This window comes from Malurus melanocephalus, unplaced genomic scaffold (genome assembly GCF_030028575.1).
Source record: "Malurus melanocephalus ecotype Western Australia unplaced genomic scaffold, MMel_1.1 scaffold_29, whole genome shotgun sequence".
NCBI classification, from domain to species: Eukaryota; Metazoa; Chordata; class Aves; order Passeriformes; family Maluridae; genus Malurus; species Malurus melanocephalus.
Window position 1 is genome coordinate 2,692,884 of NW_026623261.1, and position 21,847 is coordinate 2,714,730.

Consider the following 21,847-nt stretch of genomic DNA (forward strand, 5'->3'; position numbering starts at 1 on the left):
TAAATATTTTTTAAACCGTTTTCTTAAAATAGGGCCCAAAAAATGTATTACATATGTGAAAATAATAGAAACACCTACATTCTTGTAGGCTTTTGAAGCTAGCAGGGCTCTTTTGACCCGCTGAAAGCAGACATCTCTCTCAAGAAGTAACAATCACTGAAATAGCCACAAGATGGAGCCCGAAGGATCTTCCAGGCTGTGGTTAACATTGGCATCCTGCCGCAGATTAAGAATTAAATAAAGTGGTTTTACTGAAGAACACTTTACGGGATTCTTAAACTACAGACAAAATGGTTTTCAATGTAAATCCACTCATGACTAAAGATGTTTTTAATTTAATAGATGACTATCTATGCACTGGTGAGCTTTGATTTCCCATGCTGAAACAAGTCCCCAGCATTTTCAAGGAATATTGCTGAACAGATAATTTGTATTAAATAAGGAAAATTATCTGAAAAGTCTGCATCAGTTATCTGTAATTTGCTTGACCTCTGTTTACCTTATCTCAACTATTTTAAGGGTATAAATAATTTAAATCCATTTTATAGGGTTATGTGAGATTTAATGATCTGAACAACCTCTGTCATCTGATGGATAGAACTTGAGGGACTAGGGTCGTGTGCTTTCCATGCTACAAATGTTTCAGCTGGGATAAGACATGACCAAAAAACACTCTTTAAGGTACCCACTCAATATAAGAGTGTAGAGGAATGAATGTCACAAGTTCATGACTTTTCACTGAATTCGTTATATTAATGTGATCATTAAAAACTTCAACTCATGCAAATTTAGATGTCTAAAGTTAGGCATCTACATTGAAACTGTTCACCCTGGTCTCAGTTTAGGGCTAGTGGAGAAAAATAAGCATCTGCAGAGTGTTTGATCTGGCTTGTATCTGTGTCAGRCTGCAATTACTTGTGCCCCTGGAGATACTTATATTTCTCACTTAACTAGAACAGGGAACAAGTTTAGCATTAGTAACAAGAGTAGAAAACAGATGTCAATGAACATCAGGACAGTTTGTTCTTAATTAACAACCTTCCCTCTCTTAAGAATCTGACACTGAAAGAGACGTGAGAAGAAGGAGCAAGTCATTTGTAGATCTTAATAACTGATTGAATATGCACTCTCATTGCACTTAGATGGAGGATCTTATAAAAATATTTAATTTAGACATTTTAACATTAAGGTRAAAGCTCCATGTTTATCTACCTAGTACCCCAGTGTACTTATAATTAGAGCATGTAATGATGCTAACTTGCATCTTGCTAACTTGCTAACTTGCTTCCATGTTATTTCAAAAAATTGCCCACACTTTTATTCTTAGTAGGTTTTAACCAAAACCTTGACACCTGTTACAACTTTGTGATCTGTTCAAGGTAAAATTGAGATTGTACTCTTTTATGTCTCATGTAACAACAAACCTGCCAAATAATTCATATTGGCAGACCTGGCACAGGGTTTCAATTGYAGTTATGATTACAACTTGTGTTCATCATTCTTACTTGCCTTAAAGTACAGCAGTAATTTATTCAGCCCCTGCTACCAAAAACTGGAGCCAGTTAAAATRCTGTTTTAATGATCATGAAACAGCTGTGATTTCTGAAGAAGGAGTGCTCTGTGTAATTGGTGGCCTGTGYTGTTGCTGTAAGTTAGGTATAACACATTTATATTGGCATCGTGTCAGCAACTCTCACACCTGTCAATCAGCATAATGTGCTTAAACACCTGCATATCCACATAACACATGGTTAATTGGTTAAAAATYTCCCCATGGGGTAAACTATTACTTTATTGCTCTGCACAAAGATGTGTGCAAATGAATGCTCAGAGGTATTCTATTCAGATGCAATTCCAGAATGAATAGTTGTTCTAGTGGCAATCTACCTTTCTTTTTCTTATCTATGCAGACATMATTTGCAGAAATGTGCTTTTACAAAGTTGTAATTAAAGCAAAAGCAGTGATCAGCAGCATTTCWTGAGGAACAAAGATGGCTCAGTTTGTTACGCCTTTAGAAGTTAGTYATTAGCCCTCTGCTTTAATCATCATGTCAATTTAAATAGCACACTGGAAAAAGTCCATTTTTTTCAAAATTTAATTAATTTTTATTGTTCTCCACTCCCAATATCAACAAATCTTTGCTCCAAAGTTCTTCTTTTCTAGGTTTCCATAGTCATCTTAACATTTTCTAATTTATTATTTCACATTTATTTAATAACATGTAAATATATTTTCAGCCATTATTACATTTTTACAAAACTAGTCATCGATAAGAAGGACCTCAACTAAAAAGTTCCTGTTCTAACTATTTGCATGGAATCTGGACCCAGGGGGTTAGTTTGGAAGCTTTCACCAAYAACAGGCATCAGATAATGTTAATGATTATTAACTTTAGCAAGAAGTGCTCCTTTTGGGTTYGATTGTTTATATAGACTCATGAATATTTTTTTCCATGAACTAAAATCTATATTCTAAAAACTCATTCTAACATCCCATAAAGTTCAGTCTGCCTGATTTCAYTCAGTGGCCCTTTGTGAGTCAATAATCCATGCTGCAATAAAGACGGCCCAAGCTCCGCTGTGTTTTGCCTTCGTTATATGCAAATGTAAAACTGATATTTCTAAAAGTGAAAGCTTGTTAGCATACTCTCCCTCATCTGTATGTTCCCATCCCACAATTTCAGGGAACAGCACATGAAAACGTCAGAAGCTGAGGATGGTATTGAGAGGAAGCTCTTCAGGTCTTTCAGCACACGTGCCTAAAGATGAAATGCATTAATGCAGCAGATGTACCTCATCTACATTTGACTGAAATTTTATTCTTTCCAGCTCTGTCGATGGAAGATTTGTCCTCCTGGGATTTTAAGACTTATAGTACTTTAAAKATATTAGTTTTCAGTGCTATCATGCAAGACTGCTGTTTCAACAACTTACATTTCCCAGAGCATTTCTATTGTTTAAATGACAAACTGGGGAACAGAGAAAGATTGGGAACATTAYTGATGATTCCTAAAGGCATGCATCTCAGATTGAAGTTGAAGCAATTCCTCTCATTAAAATTCATTTAAAAATGTTGGAAATGTCTGTACTTCTTTGCTACTTCTATTATATTTACACCATGGTAAAGTTTCTCCCTTCCCTCCTCTCTYTCTATTACTTTTTGGTTTTCCCTGTTATATAAAGTAGTCTTGAACTGTCAGTTAAAAATAGGTCTTAAAAAACAAGTTGTTCKAGACAACATCAACAAAATCCTCCAAAACCAAGAGTCAGCTTGTTTTTCAGTATGCAGCCCTGAGGCATAAAGCAAACCAAACACCAAGGACACAAACATGATAACTCTAGGAAAACAGATAGATATCTTGGGCCAGGCTGCCCCAGCGATGAAAATAAGGCAGAAAGAACTGTGAGAGCAGCGTGACAGCTTTTTTTTTGGTAGAAAGTGGCAATAGGAAGATCAATCTGTTGCAAGTGAATACATTACAGGCTTTAATATCAGTGGTTAATTATTCACGGTAATGGCAAACCATGGCATTTTGGGAGGGTTTGTCTTATCCCTTTATCCTATYATCATCCTTCAGCCACTGCTGACAGAGTGATCCAAGGAACTCTGTGGAGATGCACATGGTCAGATGAGCATTCCTTCACCAAGAACTGGAGTAAGAACAMCAGCTGGAAGCTCAAGCTCTCTGCTTCCCTACAAACATTCCAGACAGCCTTAATCACTTAGCACTTCATACATGTCATGTTAATGTGGGATAATACTTCCTTAATGTTTAGAAACCTGGACAAGTACCATGGGAAATGCTAGGTTTAAAGCAAACCAGAAAAGTAAAAGAAATGTAGTGAATTAAGAGATCCTGTAAGGACAAGGCTTGCACAGCATGTGCAGTATTTTAATCAAATATCAAATTCCCCTTTTTGTGCTACTACCACACTTCCTGCTTTCTTTACTTTGACTCAGACAGGGTAACTACTGGTCATACACTGTCAAGGAAACTTTTTAACGTAGAGCAGAGGTCAGGATGAGCAGAAGCCATTCTCTTTTTAGGAACTCTTCTGACAAAATCTGTTTTTTTGAGTCACTATTTTAGACGTATGCTCAGCAGACTTGGCTTTTCAACACAGTCTGCCAGCTTCCCAGCTAGACAGAAGAACTTGAGTAAGACACAGGCAGATATGAGAGATCAGGTCTGCTGACCTACATTTATGCTAACATTTGACTTCGCCTTTGACAAAGAGTACAGCCAATAACTTCACAAATCTAGGGAACTGCTCCTTTAACAGAGTGGTAAATCTTAATAATCCATTTTTTTTGAACTTATCTGAAACATGTAAGAAATATATTTCATTCTGCTTGACTTCTTTATGATACAGTTGCTTCAGAGTTTGAACATCTTGCACTAACTAGAACAAAACTATCTTCCTTACTTTAAATTATGCAGGATGATACCATGTCTTAAGTTCTTGAAGGTTAAATTTTGATGGAGGAATGTTCATTAATTTGTCTTAAGGACAAATCATTAGTTTGTCTGAAGTTCATTTTCAGGAAGAATGAACTCAAATAGGGAAATCAAAGGTTTTACCTTTGTCATGGTGTATAAAATGGAAGGTATACATTTCAAAATTTTGAGAATTCCATTTGAAGATATCTGTTGATATGGATCTCTCTTTTGGCCTGTAATGTTGTTACAGATTATCCTTATGTGCCTTGGGTATTCATGCAATGTTCAKTCCAAAACATGGAAAAGAATCTTTGTGCTCTTTTTAATGGAAAATAAACCAGGCTCTTACTTTGTCCGATGGAAAGTAACTTATTTATAATACACTTATACCTATCCAATTGGAAATCATTTTTCCCACCTAGGGCATGTATTATTATTCTGTTTTTCTTTATTAAAACACGTACTTCTGGCATTGCTTTTATTTCCTGCACAGCATATTCTTTTCTTACAGAATGTACATACTCACAAATGTATTTGCTGTCTGAATGGCAAATAACTGTTACCCAGATGGAAAATAGGCATGTTATAATCAAAAATCACATTCTGCTTTTAGCCTTAACAATTTATGGTTCAATAAAATGCAGGATTTYATTTCTGAACCCATATCAGAAGCTAATTTACAAAAATATGCCATATATAATTAATAGCCTTGCAGCCTTCAGAATAGCAGGCAAGTCAAAGAAAATTTGAAGTGAAATGAAAAACAGCAAGATACCTCCAAAGCCTAGTTCCCAAGTTAAATTTAGAATGGCAGAAAAAAAAAATCAAAATTTAGCTTAGAGTAGAACCAAATAATTTCATTGATGTAGTTCAGACCTTATATGGCTTCAAGTATTTCATGAAAAAACCAAATTTTTTCCTTAGATTCAAATCTGACCTTGTTCCTCCTTTAGTAGAGTTTAAGTGTTAAACAAATGAAGGTAAAGTGCTTAGGACTGAATTTTCTAACATTGTGATCAACAAGCACTTGTTTACCCGATAGATAGTCCTGTTATCTAATGACATCAGAACTATTTGAAATGAGACCAAGCGTTCCTTTAGCCCAACACCCTCTGTCCATCAGTGGCCAAACCAAAAAATGCTTGTTTGCATTTTCAGTGCAAGATACTACATGAAGTGTGTGAGATTCCCAGAACTTCAGAACACAGCCTTTCATTTCTCATCCTTCAGGCTAAATAACATCTATCATCAAACATTTTGCAGAGTCTGACTTGGTTATTGACATTTAGCTTTTATCATCTTGCCATTTTCGCTAAGTAGTGTAAAAATCAGGGTACCCATACCRGAGAAAACTGTGATACTTTACCAAAGAAATCTAATGGTCTTGGGATTTCATTTCTTAACTTTCTGCTTATTGTGTAATTTGAATTGCTTTTTTAATGAGATAATGACACACAAGAAAGATAGCATTAATACTAAATGGACTGAAATCACAGTTAACAAAACAGAAAGATTTATTTTTATGGCCCAAATACCATTTCAAAATTTCACCTTGATGGGGGTTTTTTTTGCTTGTTTTTAATAGAAAAAAAAATAGATGTATTTTAGAATAAACAACATATCCCATTGAGGCTTTTATCTGTAGAATATCTTGATTATTTCATCGAAATATCTGGCAGAAATATCTCTGAGTATTAAGCCAGAAATAAGAAAGCTGGATTTTTAGGCAAAGCAAAGATAACAATGATCTCAGTGTTCAATCTGTCTTGATACTGACATTATSCAGGTTTGTCTAATTAATGCCTCTGCAGAAAACCTGGACAAGGACAACAGAGATACCTTCACAAGCTTTGGGGAGCAGACTATAGCTGCATTCCTATTGTTTTGGATATTTTGTGTGACATATTTACCAGCATAAAAAGGGAAATATCTTTACTGGCTTCACTGGAAAGTTAAGGAGTAATTGTTTTGTTTTGATTTTACACAGATCTTAGATAAGGACATTATTACAAAAGCTTGCTTTTGAATTGTAAACTTCATTAAGTGGTGTCTGTAAAGAGTCTCTAAATTAATACTGTTCATATGTGGCCTAGCYYTGACTATTTTGGGTGATTACTGAAGGTGTTGCATGACACAATATTCTGTAATAGTTATGTAAGTCATTATACCAGCCCCTGAACTTCTGATTTTATTTAAATATCTGCTGTGAAATTCCTTTTTGCAAATTGAAATTCATAATTCCCTGAGCATGCCTCACTTTGTCTTTTGACACAACAAAAAATAATTTCTGCAAATGCCTGACATATTTCATGAAAATGCAATTGCAATAGAATTTGCCTCAGCTTATGATAGTTAGAGAACTACTCTTTGGTTGGTTTCAAGGTGTTATATGAGCCTAAATTTACAAAAATATTTTCTTAGACCCATTTAAAAAAACAAATGGGGCTTTGTCATAGGAGCTTTCTTTTCCTGATGTTTCTTATTTCTGATTTCTCAGTTAGAAGGCAGCATATACATTTGCTTGGTATCTTTAGACTTTGTTATCCACAAAAATGTTCTGGTATTTTTCTTCACTTTGTTCTGTACACCATCTCCAGTTTCTGTCTATTTAAATGCACAACAACTTGGATCAGAGACTGTATATAAAATGGGGGTGATTTTATCCTGCAGGGAAAACAATTGAAAGAGAAACCCACATGCACAGCAGTTTTTGTCCCAAGTGGKTTTTGGGGAGTTCAGGAGCTCAGTGAATCAGCCTGGGAGCTCACAGCAGTGGTTTTATTGCTTGTGCTGCTGGGGCTGCAAAGGCAGCTCATCCCCTGCCCWGCTGCATCTCCCTGTGGGATTATTCTCTCACACACAGAAGACATGCAGGTGGTAGAGCCTTTTTTCTCTTGAAAACAACAGCTGCACAGCAAAAGTCAGCAAGAAAAATCCAGCTGGAGGGCTGGGTCTTGACATTTCCCTTCATTCTGTGGAACCAATAATAACATTGGGTACAGCTGCTGAGCTCTCTCTTTACCCGAGGAATGTTCCACATTGTTGTCTTAACATCCGTGGAAAGTATTAACTTGGTTTTCAGTTTTATCTGATCTGGCTTTCTTTTTACTGGAAAAATATAGAAAATTAAATGGCATAAAGTTTAGAAATTGCAGCACAAATCCTTTAGAAATGGCTTAATTAAGTTAATGAACATTTTCAAATATGGCTTTCTGCTTTTGGGAGTATACCTGAATCCATCTGAAATTCATTGACTTCATAGAGCAGGTGCAATTGTCAGAAACTCTCATGTTTAGACTGCCCTAGGAGTTGTTTCTTCCCTCGAGCTAGAATTATTATTCTATCTTTGTCTAGTAGAAACTTTATGGTCTGAGCATGCCCTGTCTCTCAGTGGGCACTGAAGTGAGTACCAAACTTAGCAAGGTATTTTCTYTAGGTTTGGTATATGGTTGGCATTTGTGAGGGTGACCCGGACCAGTGAAGAGGTGCAGAGCCTTCCAGGGTTATTTGCACCAAATTTTGGCTAAATGAGGAATTTAGGTGCCAGTGCTCCTTAGCCACGTATCCCATTTATGTGTCTGGGGGGACAGTGTATGACAAAGTAACAGTTGCATGCTTCAATACAGACTTCACTGAAAYGCTATGTTCTAAAATGTGATTAAGAAATGTATTAAGTTCTGCATCACAGTTACAAAAATATTAAAATACACCTTTTTTGTTTAATTCTAGCTACCTCAGAGAACCCTCATGAACACAGTAAGTATCAAGCCGATATTGAATATTGTTATTTTAACTTTCAAAAGGAAGGTATTTCTTTATTTTTACAAMGTTTTAGCAGCTTAAGATAGGATTCATCAGCACAAACTCACACAACATTGTGACTTATGAAACTGGTTTTCAATGATTCACTCTTTAATGCAGGACCAGGTGTGTTTCACAGGTGCCAGCTTGCATGGAAACCACTTTCCAATTCAGCTGAGACCCCCCTATGCCTTTTTTTGTCCATGGCAGCTTTGTACTGGGAAACAATCAAGGTGGTCACAGATGAGGAAGGATCTGTGCAATGCTCTGGCCAGTCCTCTGGTTCAAGTTTTAGAGATTAATTTTTTAGTGTGCTATAGTGCTCACCTCTTGACATTGGAGCTGCAAATCAGAATTTAACATATATTTAACATTCTTCTGAAATGACATTTCTTTTTTTTTCTGTCCCATAATGTTGGGATTTGGATAGCACACTGTTTTTAATTAGCACAAAATTGCATACAGATTATACTATAAAACAGAATATCCATTATAGCTAGKGGTTCACAATAAGTTTATGGGCTCCCCGTACTAGCTAACATGAAGAAAATTATATCTATAGTCCCTCCAAATCCGGGACACAGAGAAACATGGAAAGTTTTAGTTTTTTTCTTTTATRTAGGATACTGACCATTTATTTGTCATTCTTTAAAATAAAATCCYGCTTCTGTTGTAATAAAAACTACCATCAGTCCTATATTAAACATCAAGAATAATTTTTCTTTATAGGACAGTGATAGCAATCACAATTAATAGTGGAACCAATTCATAWTTTTAGAAATCCTATGATATTTCCAAAAATCCACAGAAAATAATTAAACCATTAAAGAGTTTTAAAAGTATTTTTATGATTTAATTTTATAGGGAAAAAATAGTGAAACACTTTTCCTTGAGAAATATACTTATCAAAAAATTCTGAAGTCTAGTGGAAAATATGTATTGCAAAGTCATCTTTTAAAATCATACTGAGAATCTTTTATTTTTTTAAAATCTTCTAAACATTAAAAAGCTTTCTAATATGGGGGTTCTTTTTTGCAGAGCATGAACGTGTTAAACGTGAAAAAGTTGCCTCTCAGACTAARCCAGGTAGGTTTGGTAAAGTGACCTCCAGTTACTCCCAGCTCCACTTCATAAGGACATGTGTGGTCTGCAAAACTTGGAGACTCCTGTGAGCTAGGAATAGGTTTTTTGTTTTGTGCCGTTGGTCATTTCAGTGTTCAAGGGTGAAATTTTTACTAAAAGGGTTCGGCTGTCACAGTTTTCAACTGTTCTTGTGATTTTTTCTCACTGGTGTAGTAAAAAGCATTAGCAAAACTCATTATCCAGAGTTTGAGGAAGGGGTTCTTTATTGCCTTCCAGTACATCAAACAGCTGTACTGGGAATTAACCCTTCTCAACCTTTTCAGTAAACTAATTATTACATGAAGTGAGTGTGGTGCCCCAAAAAAGGAGAAGCTACAATCTCACTGAGCAGCCTGTGCAGAGGCAGCCTCCAGTTCCTGAATCTCRGAAGAACGGGAGCTGAACTAAAAAGAGCAATACTAATCCTGGAYTGACTATGTGCTCAGGTAAACTGTAAGTAAGAACAACTCATTGCAGTGAGCAGGACAAGGGGACCTCTTTCAAATCAGAGCTCTGTGCCTCATCATATCTTYTGAGAAGGAAAACACTCAAGGATCCACGCTCATGTCTGGTGTGAATTAACAAGGCTAAGAGCGTAACCTCACTGACAGCTCAGCTATTGATGCTCAGTTTGCATCACTCCTGAGTGCTTTTAGCAGAAACAGTGGGCACTGGAAATCAAGTATCAACATCCCATTGACCTTTCCTGGCAGTGCTGCTGTTTGAACTTTGCATTGAAATTAAGTGCTCATGAATAAGTGATTGAATAAATGTTTTGAGCCTTATGTGTTCAATGAYAAGCAAGCAGACTTAATTTCGTTACATTTTTTTCCTTAATTTTTAAGTCAATTTCTCCTATGTATTTAGTATTTTTCTCATTCATTTTTATAATGTACAATTTCTACCTTGTAACTTAAGTATTTTCATAGACCATTTGAGGTTTCCTGGAAGCTTTGAGTAGCTGATTTAGTGAAGACGTATTGGTTTTGAGTCAACAGAGCAAAATTTTATCCTTCACTTTATCCTTCAAGTACACATAGGCTGAGCTTTTTATTTAACTTGTTGATCACTATTTTTGTACAAACAGCCAGCAGAATGCTTCAGCCAGCAGGTGGGTTCAGCTGAGGCAGGAATGTTCTAGTGAGGAAGCCAAGCTTGGTGACCACAGTGGTGGCCAGAAAGTGGGTTGCCTGGACAGGTGGCTCGAGCACTCACCTTTCCTGCTAAGTGAAATCAGTCCTGCTACACAATTAGCCCAATCTCATCCATACAGCAGCAGGAAAATAAATTTCCTTGGCAAAGCATTCTCAAAGACAGCATCGTGTCACAAGCCAGTACACTGGAGTGATTAGGATTTTACTCAAGTATAATACAGTATATTCCAGACCCAAAGCCATTGGAATTTAGGCGCTTGAATTAAAATAAATAAATAAATAAATAAATAAATAAATAAATAAATAAATAAATAAATAAATAAATGAAGAAGGATAGAGAAATGCTTGCTAAGTTTCCTTTAGCATAAAAACTCTATCCTCAGGTGATTAATGCTTGCTTTGGAGAACAGTGGCTGTTTTGAGTTTCACTTGATGGCTGGAAGTATTAATCTGCAGGCACTGGTGGTAATAGTGCTTCTGCCTGCTGTGTGCCAAGGAGAGCTCTTGAGTTAGCAGCTTGAATTATAAAAGCTTCATTCTGTACAAAACAGTGGCCTCTTTTTTCATCTTGATTCAGTGCAGATTCAAACCATTTTTTTCTATGCCTCCCTTCCTATGCATCAGACTTAGAATTATCATATGACTGAGATACCAAAGAATTTCAGAAAATATATTGATCCTGTAGGGAAATGTTTAAATTAGAGAGTGTTTTGTGTATGTCAGTGAAAGCAAGTAGAGCAAGGGAATTCATTCCTGATGTAATTCTGCTGAAACTGCCTGCAATACACAGAGAAATGTTTACAGCCGTATTTTTTTCCATTTAAATTAGGTACATCAGGGAAAAAATTAATATTAATGTTGTAGTCTGTAAAACTGGGGCTCTGCAGAGCAAATAAATTCTCTCCAATGAAAGATTTTAGAACTTTAAACTATGGTCTTACTCAAAATTAGAGCAAAATCGGGATTTTTTTTTTTTTTAATATTCATAACATTTATTTTGGACTCTTTATAGCTTTATGAAGTTCTCAAAATTGTTTATATTTTAATTTGCAAGACTCCTCATGAYATGGTAAACAAAAAATACATGAAGAATTAGAAATATGACTTCTGTTCTTGACAAAATAAGAAGTATTATCCTCATCACAAGTTTTTCTCTGCTTTACRTCACACTAAATGGGGTGAACAGAATTATTTTGTGAAGCTTCCTGATGTCTTGAAGTGTATTCCTTATACAGAGTGTTCTCTTTAAGTCTGGATATCCTATTACTTCAGTTTTTCTTCTGGCTACAGACAATGGCTAAAAATTCAGAGTAAAAGCCACACAGCCGCCACCTGGAGATCTGCCAGGGAATGCACCAGGATGTTCTCCCGTGGAATCAGCAGATCTATATTTGCTGTGTGGGTAGGTTGCAGAATAGGCAGGTGAATRAATACCAAAGAATTACTGTATTCATTCCCAGATGAATACAAATCCACAGGCCTGTCCAAGATGCTCTGTTTCCAAGAATAAAATCATTTTGAGAAGAAATACTGCCCCTGCTTTCAAATGGGTCTGTCATCCACTCAAAAATTCACAAATRTCATCCACTTATTTCCTTACTTATTTCCTCACAGACTTATTTTATTAGAGTTACAGAAAAAAAAGCATTGCTGTACATTCTCAACAGAATCAGGAAAAGGAAAAATATCTTATTTAGTGTTCAAAAGTGTTGGGATGATATCCAAAGAAAGAGAAACCTTTTGATTTTTTTTCTTATCATTAATCCAGTGTATGTTAAAGGGCCTTTGTTCAAAATCAGCAGGCTGTGGGTTTTTTCTGTGTTGGTACATAGAAAGCTTAATGTCCTAATCTAAACTGGRGAAATGCACTATTATATGTTAAAGCTCTTCTAACAGCACGAAAAAAATAAAAAAGATACGTTCAATAAATTGCACCTTCAAGCAGTTGGCTGAGCTATAAAAACATTTCCAGCTTCACCAGCATTCAAAATATGGAGATGAGATTTTTAATTCACTGCTTTCATAAGAAGCTGATAATAACAATAGCTGAATAAGGGGGATAAAAAAGCCCTAAACTTAATAAAAATTAAGAGAAATTAAATTGCCGCCTACCAGACAACAACTGAAAAGCATAGGAATGCAGAGCTATATTTAATTTCCAAACACTAGAAAATATCAGTAACCATAGAGCTTTTTCCCTGCTTATATTTGACCCCATCAGTATGGATTTTCTTTCAGAAACAGATCAAACAAAAAAGACAAGGGGACAAAGACATATCTGCCCAACCTGATCTCCATCCAGCCATTGTCATCTTCAATCTGACACCTTCTAGAGGTCTTAGGGRACAGGAAGGGGACAGAGGCATGTGGATGCAAATTTCTTTCAGCAAGAGGAAGGGCAAATAAAATTTGAATGTGTCTTGAGCATATTTAGGAAGAATTTAGTAATGTTTGTGAATGTTGAAATGTTAGGGGAGAGGCTTGAATTCAGTTATGGAAGAAGAGTCAAAATGGAGTAGAGCTACACAAGGATGACRTAGGGTGAATTTAAAACCAACCAAACTGAGCAGAGTAGAAATCTGAATATAAGCATCACAGTTTCTACCTGACTGGGTCATAGGGAAGATTTGATTAGAAACTGTCATCCACCAGCTTACTTGTAGAAGAGGTAGCTCAGGTCTGGTGTCTGATGTCATCATGGGTCCACATAATCTGAGAATTGTGCTGGGCAAATCCACAGCTTGAGAGCATGGGGACATGGAYAGCTTTTCCCATGAGATTAGCAGAAGTTCAGGGCTGCTCCAAGGTTTTTGTGATAGATATCCATCTAGGTAGGCTTGTCCAGCAGCAGATGGTGCAGACTGGCATTCAGACTGTCCCATGTGTCCTTCCATGAGCTATTACGTGCTTGGGAGTCTCCACACCCTTTTCATCTTCAGAGTGCGGACACAGGTGGTGCCTTGCATAAACAGGAGTTCTTAGTGTTAATACCACAACTGTCGGGTTTAGACACTCAGGAAGGTGATGTTGGCAAAGGCCTAATGGATGCAGGAATAGGAWGGTTTCCACCTGAGTGCCTGCCTGAAAGGCGCCGAAGGGGGTGAGGCTGTTTTCCAGCAGTTGACACGTTCAGCCAGTAATTTTCTTTCTGCATGGAGTATGATCTCCCCAGGCAGTCAGAACTCATAATGCAAGCATGCTGTTTTACAGTGCTACAATAGGATAGCGATGCTAAAGACATCTGTTGATTTTGTCATTGTGAACCATATGCATAATATCACCTATAGAAATATTTTTCCAATTACTCGCACCTATGCTAACACGCTGTGATTTTAATGCTGCTTTCACCATACAGAAGAGAAAATTAAACAAAAGATAACTCCCACTGAGAAGTCAGGTAAGAATAAATGATTGTCTCCTGATTTATGGAGGGGGCAGGGGGTGTTAAACACTAGTGAGCACTCACCTAGTGTTATACATTTGCATTGCAATAATTTTTTACAGTATTTTGAAATACGTAACTGGTAACATTTGGAGCAAAACCAGCAGAGAGTCAATTGCAGATACTGTTCTGCTAAGAATTGTCTTTCCAATTCCAAAGGTCAAGACCTTTCAGCTCCTTAATTTCTTGCTCAGGCTTCTCATTAACCAGAGCTGGGCTAATGAAATGGGGTAGAGCAGTAAATCAGATYTCTGAAAGGATCCTGAACATGAGGATAAATCGCCAGATGGATTAGGACTTTGGATCAATCTTATCTCACAGAGAAAATATTTTTGGGACTAAATTCTAAATCTTTGGGTCTTATCTGTGATTTAGAATTTATAGTTTTTGTAATGTAATGCTGGCAGGAAAAAAAAATCAGGTAATAATGAGTGTTCTAGAAGCTGTGAAGAGTCAGCCAARGAATTAGAACATTCCCCTCATCACTGGCAGTCAACACAAAGCTATCAGGACTTTAGGGATTTGATTGCTATGCATCCTTGTACAAGTAGGGGAAGCTAAGAACAAGAGAGAACTGACTGCCATGGAAGATTTGAATGTTAAGAAGAAAGGGAAAAAAGTATATTTTCTCTTCTCTATCTATTACAATTTAACCTCTTTTGTCTTCTTTAGCCCAGGCAAAACCAGCAAGTATGTGATTCTTACCTTAATCAGAAAAATTTCTGTAAAATACCTGGATATGTGTGTCTTTTTTTCACATTTATGTATGGAAACCCGTCCTTGGCAGTTTCTAGTTTTGCTTAATCTTATAGTGTCTTTATCATCATGTCTTCCATGTCTTTCATTTARCATCCTGTCTTGTCATTGCTATTTAGAAGTCCATTTGACATAATTGCTTCAGTGCAAGAGTGAATTCATTCTATGCTTCCCATATCAAAATCCTAACAATAAAAATTTATAGGAGTTACAATTTTTTTTTAAATCATTACTGACACTTACTTTGTTTAAGTAAATACTCCTGCTAATTTAAAGAGATAAATAAAATTTATTTTGATATAACTGTGTCCTGAATTCTTCTCAGTCAAAAAAAACTCAAGAAAAATTCCATAATTTAACTTACCATACAGGCTGCTTGTTGATTTGCTATATCTTTAATAGCTTCAGAATGTAAAGTAATAAATTCCCCAGATAATTTAATGATCAAAAGAAGTCCAGATACGGCAAACATATGACTCTTCACTGACCTAAGTTTTCATTCATGCTTCATAATGTTGTTTCCCATCTGAAATTCCCTGTGATGTCTTCATCTTAGCATTTCTCAACTTGTTTCTTCACCCGAAATCATAGTTACTAGGAGTTCAATTATTCATCTAAGTAGCAGTAACTCTGAGGCATATTGACCTTTTTTCAGAGACCGTTAACATTTTCAACACTTTCCACTTTACACATTGCTCAAAAGGAAAGTGATGAACAGTCCTTAAGCTGTGGGAGACATCACCTGGAAACAGCAGAACTGTCCATTGATTCCTCAGCCCTGAAATGTATTTGGACCCAGTTTCCACTGCGTAGCTGCTACTGGGCTATGAGATCTATGGGCTGGGTTTCTTTCTAAGTCTGAGTTTTATTTGCTAAACTTGTTTGAAAAATCCCCAAGCTTTTTCATCTTTTCTCTTTCCATCAATGTAACATGAATTATATTTTTTTATTCAGTAATAATTATTAAGTACAAGGATGGGAGGAGGGGCAGGGGAAGGGAGCATGTGGAGATGAAATGTATTTTCCACACCTAAATATAATTTATTCATATATAATGAATAAATATAAATGTAATCGGATGTGTTCAAGGCTTTGGAAATGAGCTCAAGGATATCTTAATCAAGAACAAAGGCCAAGTGAATGGTTGCTGAGTTTACTCTATATTCTTCTTTCAAACAATAAAAATGGAAAATAKATTAAAATTACATTTAAGAAATTAGAGGACACTTCATTAACTTACTTCATCCTTAAGATACATGCATGACTCTGAGTAACATTAATAGTAGCTATATGTGTGGAGCTATGTGCCGTACTAATGAACTTTGCTGTTTTGTGGCAGATCGTCAGTGAATAATTTGTTAATAGGCATTCACCTGTGGGTTTCCTTTTCAAAATAACAGCATGAAACAAGAGAAACTGAATGTTTAATCATGAAAAACATACATGAAATCCTTCTTACTTAAAAAAAATAAATAAACCAAAACCAACAAAAAAAACCCACAAAGCAAAACAAACAAAAAACCCTTAAAAAATGTAACTTAGAAACAATATAGCAATTTTGTTATGCTGTTTTATTGTACCTAGAGCATGAAGCAGTCAGACATGAAAAAAATGTAAAAGATGTTCCTCTTACAAAACCAGGTAAGCACTCCTGCATTTTATGTATTCATTAYTTTTGAAAATGTTTTTGAAATAAGTACTGAAATGCAATTGCTTATGACAAATGTCAAAACTGTGTCTCTGTGGTCTATTTTGATATAAAGAATGGCCCTGGCATGTCATACCCACAACTAAATAGCACAATACGTACTTGTAATGCTGATCTTYGTTTCAAGATATAGACATATGAATATATCAAAGGTCAAATTTCTGCTTCTGTAATTCCATTGATGTCAAAAGCATATGGCAGCAAAAAATTTGAACTTCTTTCTGAAATTGCTTACTTTAAATGATTTCATTTTGTTATTTGTGCCTTTTATTTGTATTTCACAGTCTTCCTGTATGAGTTARCCTCTCAGAATGAGCAATAGTTTAATTTTCATCCATTGTAGATATCATGTGATACATTATTCAGACCTTGATCTGGCTCTATTCATCACCTGTGGTGAATGTCTCTGATATCATAACTCATGCATAGACTCGCTTGTACAAGACAGAGAAAAATTGCTGCTGGTATAGGAAAGAGCATTGTTCAGTTTCACTGTGGACTATCATCATGGGTTTAAAAAAATATTTTCTCCATGCTTCTTCCTGAAAGGAAATAAGGAAAGAATTAAAATTTTTATTGTTGATATTAGTCATCCTTGACTATAGCAAAACAATTATCATCTGTAATCAGAACAACCCTACAAATATTATTGATTTTAGATTATTATGAATTGCTGTGAGATTACTAAAAATTTTGTTTTGATATGCAGAAAACATATAGAACAAACAAAGACATTCTCTGCCACAACAATATTATGCTGAACCTGACTGTTTTGACCATTTTTCTTTTCTCCTTTTACTTTGCAGTCAAACCAAAAAACACTGCAAGTAGGTGTCAGGACTTATTTCTTATGGAATAGAAACCTTCTTTTAAGATGCATGTTGTCTCAATTTGCATTTTTGCAATTTTGTCATGTTAGAGATGCTATTTTCTTGCTTATCCTACAGATACTCTTGTATTCTGTCTGCTTGCTAACAGCTGAACACAGCAAAACCAAGCACATTTATAATGTAACATTGTGAGGCTGCAACCTGCACACTCTGTTTGCAATTTTTACTTCCTAGAAAATAAAGTAAATTACAGCAAAACTGTAATTCAGATGAGTTTAGATGAGTGTAGATGTATAATTTATATATATTCAAATACATTGTTTATTGAAAATAAGCAAATAGCATGTAGCACAACTGAATTAGATAACCTTTTCCTAGCTCCTTTTACCATTTGGAAATTACTTACATCATTAATTCACTAAGCACGTTGCTGGCCTTGTTCCAATAAAAGCTTTTTTTAATAAAAAACTTAAATTAAATTAAAGAAGAGAAAGGAATGTTTCTAATTTAGATTAGATTTAAGGAGGATTCAAGGAGAATTTGTCACATTGCAAAAACTAGCAAAAAAAAGTCTTTGGATAATGTCTTTTTTAAGGTCATTTTTAAGACTTCTGAGCAGATAAAGACTGGGATCTATGCTAATTGTGGAAAGTCATTGCACATTACATATTGCAAATCTGTCCTGACAAGAATCAGGACAGTGTTTACCCTGCACACGCTGAATTGTGAAAATGCTGAAGCATGGACCTTCACAGMTGAATTTGGTTTTGCCTCTTTAGCACAGGATCTATGTTTTCTTTTTGGTGCTTTGCCTGGCACATCAAGACCAAACCATGTATTATTCTGATAAAGTAAGCTGACAATGAGACAAGGCAACCTGATTCCCTTAAGTTTCCTAAACTAGTCACCAGTGTTAGGTGCTTMAAGTTACAGAAGATGAATACCTGCTCTTAAACACCTATGGGAAACACAATGTTCCTCTGAACCCCAGGGGCAAACTGTGAGCACATGGAATCTGAAATGTGCCTACACTGAAGGGTCTCCCACAGCCCTAAACTGCAGTGTTCAGTTTTTGAGTTATMATTGCAAAATTATTATTTCCTGTGAAGCTATCCATGGGTTTATTTCCATTTTTGCTAGTATTTGAAGAAAAAAAATTGCTCTATTTGATTCCATTGTTCAGTTTTGTTAAGTCTTTTTTTCACTGGATCTGTTTACTGACATTTGGTGTCTTCTGCACTCATTTGTCTGAGACACTGGTGATGGCACTCACTACTGTTAGAGGACCACCAGAGATTTAAGTGACTATTTCYTCATACTTTCTGAAATAAGGATCATTTTAACCCAAATTCACTGTCTACAATGCTTTTATATCAAGAGCAATATTAACCTCGTATATTGTGAATACAAGGAATAGCCAAGATATTTTCCCTTGACCTTTGCAGAAGGATGGTTGTACAACATCCTTGAGCTTATATTCTGCTGTTTGAAATGATTATAAAGGTTAACAGTGCCTTTAGAAAAAGAAAAGAAAAAAAAAAAAGAAAAATAAAGAAAAATAGTTTCAAGCAGACCTATGGTCATTTGCAAAAGCAATTCTATATACACTGCCCATTTTAAGCAAACTATCCTTGAATAGGTTTAACTTAAGATTTTAAACACTAGAGCTATCTATTTTAAATTTATTTTCTCACCTTAAAGAAGAACACTTAGTTGGATCACTGCCTTCTTTATTTATAGAGGTCTTTATAGATTTGCTTCATATATTTCTTAGCCATGGGTGCAGTATAYTTGCCTTAACCTGAACATAGCTATCATGTAATTCAGTATGAGCTGTAGTAATGGACTCAAAATAACCACTGATTTTGGAGTTCAGGTCTAGTAAGAATGTAAAATAAATTCATATATTTATCCTGGGCTGAATTAATTCACACACTGTATCTTGTTCAGTCTTACTGCAAAAGCAAATGGGGTTTTAGTAAAGAGATTGATCATTAAGTGAATGCAGTATAAACAAAGAGACACGGCTGATTTTGAAAACTACCCAAATTAACAACACAGACAATTTTATAGTAGTAACTTGCTGCCGTGATCTAAACTGGCAGGCTACCAAACAGCCCCTCACTGAATTTTAAAAGCAATTAGTAAATCATCTTATCTTTCACTAGTTTTGTTTTGGTCTTTGACAGCCATTGATCATATATCAAACTTGAATTTGTAATGAAACAGAATTTACTTCCTACATGCTGAGTAAAGACTCACAAATTGTGAGACATTACCTTGAACAGAAAACAAAGTAGTGGCATATCTTATACAGTCAGGAATACCAAACTACGGTTTGCAATCAAGAGGAAGAATATGTAGGCTGTCATTTTTTAAAATCCCCTAAGAACTGGCAAAACACATTCCCATTTAGTTCTATAATGAAAGCCCTGTGATAGGGGTGATATGTTTCCCGGTGCTCTCAGAGTAAGCAGAAGTTTGTTGATGCWTTGAGAAGAGGAAATGGCCTTTACATTTCAYGCAACAGAGGGTCAAACCAACAGTSAAYAGTCAGCCCGACAGTCTTCCCATACCTGACTGTCTAAGGAAATCAGTTAATCCTAAATTAGGGAACATGCATGTAACTGGACCCATCCAGATCCCTCAGAGAAACACTCCCTCAATAAAGAGTTGAGAGCATGAATCCTTTTCCTGCATTTAGTGCCTCAGAAACAATCTTTGTTTTTTCTTCTAAAAATGAAAAAACATATTAATTATTCCATGGGTCACAGCGCCGTAATGTATCTGCTTCCAGAAGCTATGAGCAAGATTATAAGCAAAAAGGTAAATATGAAAGGACTTTAGCATGTTAGCATTTAATAGCAGCAAAACTGGCCTTTGCTGAATGCCAGTGGTGCCAAAGCTTTGAGCACTGACATTTACAGGTCTCCTTATGGACCAAGACCAAAGTTTCTTGGGATGTGTTTGGGAAAATGATGTTTAATTGCTCAGTCTTCCTGTTGAAAAAGCATTGACTGAAACATTTTCACCTTGGTATGAGCTCATGTTCATCTGAAGCTGAAACTCAGCAGGAAGAAAGTACAGAGATAACTCAATCAAAGGAATACCCTGAAATATTTTGTGATCTTATTGCTTTTTTGTCCTGCTCTAATTTCAAGGAATAGAGGCTTTGCTTGGGTAGTGAGGTCATTCTTTTTCTTTCAAAATGTGTTCTTACATTAAACTGGGACTAATGAAGTAGCGATGGGTAAAAATTTCTTGGACTCAAAATGACTATTTAATTTCTTTGATTCAAAATGAGAGGTGATGGTTTACACCAGAGAAATTCTATCCATTGGTTTGAGCAATTTTCATCAATTTTTATGGGTATTACAATAGAACMGGAATATATGCTTCTTTTGTGCTAGGTGGTGTGCAAAGATGTAGTCAAAATCTCTCAAGAGATTTTACTCATAAAAGGCAAGGCAAATTATCAGTGTAGAAGACAGGAGTCTCTACAGGTATTCAGACTTTGGCTGGGATGTGAGGATGATAAGAAAAGAGAGATAAGAATTAAACTGCATACATTTTTTGGAAAATAGCATAGTCAGATATGACCATGAAGGCACGCTTAAAAATTAAATATTTGCTTGCTGGAAAGCTTTGATTGGTGTAGTGTTTGCATTTGCAGGAATCATTGCATGCTGGATTATAGTACTTCAAAGAGTGAGACTCTTAGCTCTCAGTGTGAAATTCTGTGTACACGCCCATTGTTAAAGCACATTTGTTTGTAAATTAATATCCAGCAGTAAAAGTAGCAGATGAAAGAGAAGAYCTATTTAAATGTTTGTTTACCCTGAAAAAAAACATGGTTCTGAAACTCTTGCTCTTTTCCTTCCCTTCCCCACCCCCTTYCTCTTCATTACTGGTTATTTTCCTGGAGAGCCAACAGCTGAAATGCCAACAGCAGGTAAGTGTTCCATTTTTCTGGTGTGCCTTATGGAAGGAACTAATGATCAYAGTATTGATTAATGCATGCTGCCCATCAGCAAGGAGCAGTGATAACACAAAGCAACGCGGGTGAACAGACAGTGCTGCACTGTGCAGGTCTCTGCCACAGGCGCTTCTGACCAGCTGGAAATGAGATTTCCACCATTCACTTTCTGCAGAGTGTTTTGGTGAGCTAGACACAGGTGATCCTCACCGAGAGAGCTGGTGTAAATCAGGTTACACACRCACCAGAATACACTGAAGAAAGTGTTGCTACGACTGGCTGGACGTCACGAAGTGCAAAAGAACAATTTGAAGGCAGCCAGCTATTTGTGTGCTGTAGTCAGCAGGGAATACTGAAATGGGCTCAGATGCCTGAAGCGATCACTTTGCTTAATTTCAATCTGCCTTGTTGAATGGAGTCACAGACCAAATGCATTTGCAGCTGGGGACAAAGGATGCCCAAAAGAAAAAGAAGCACATGTTCTAAGTGAAGGTAGATTAGGAAAAAAAAAACAAAAAAAACCCAAACCTAAATAAATCACAATCTATTGCTGCAGGACATCTGGATGGTCACATTTGGCAGTTCTAAAGGTCCATCTAGCTCCATATCCTGGGAC

General features: G+C 36.0%; 1 protein-coding gene across 1 annotated transcript in view; it reads left to right on the forward strand.

Annotated features, from left to right (window-relative positions):
* Positions 1-21,847, forward strand: part of TRDN (triadin) — a 250,735-nt gene that overhangs the window by 212,678 nt on the left and 16,210 nt on the right. The window contains 4 exon segments of the mRNA XM_057363578.1: positions 9,282-9,329; positions 14,634-14,651; positions 16,302-16,358; positions 21,181-21,207. Of these exon segments, the coding sequence (XP_057219561.1) occupies positions 9,282-9,329; positions 14,634-14,651; positions 16,302-16,358; positions 21,181-21,207 (150 nt within the window).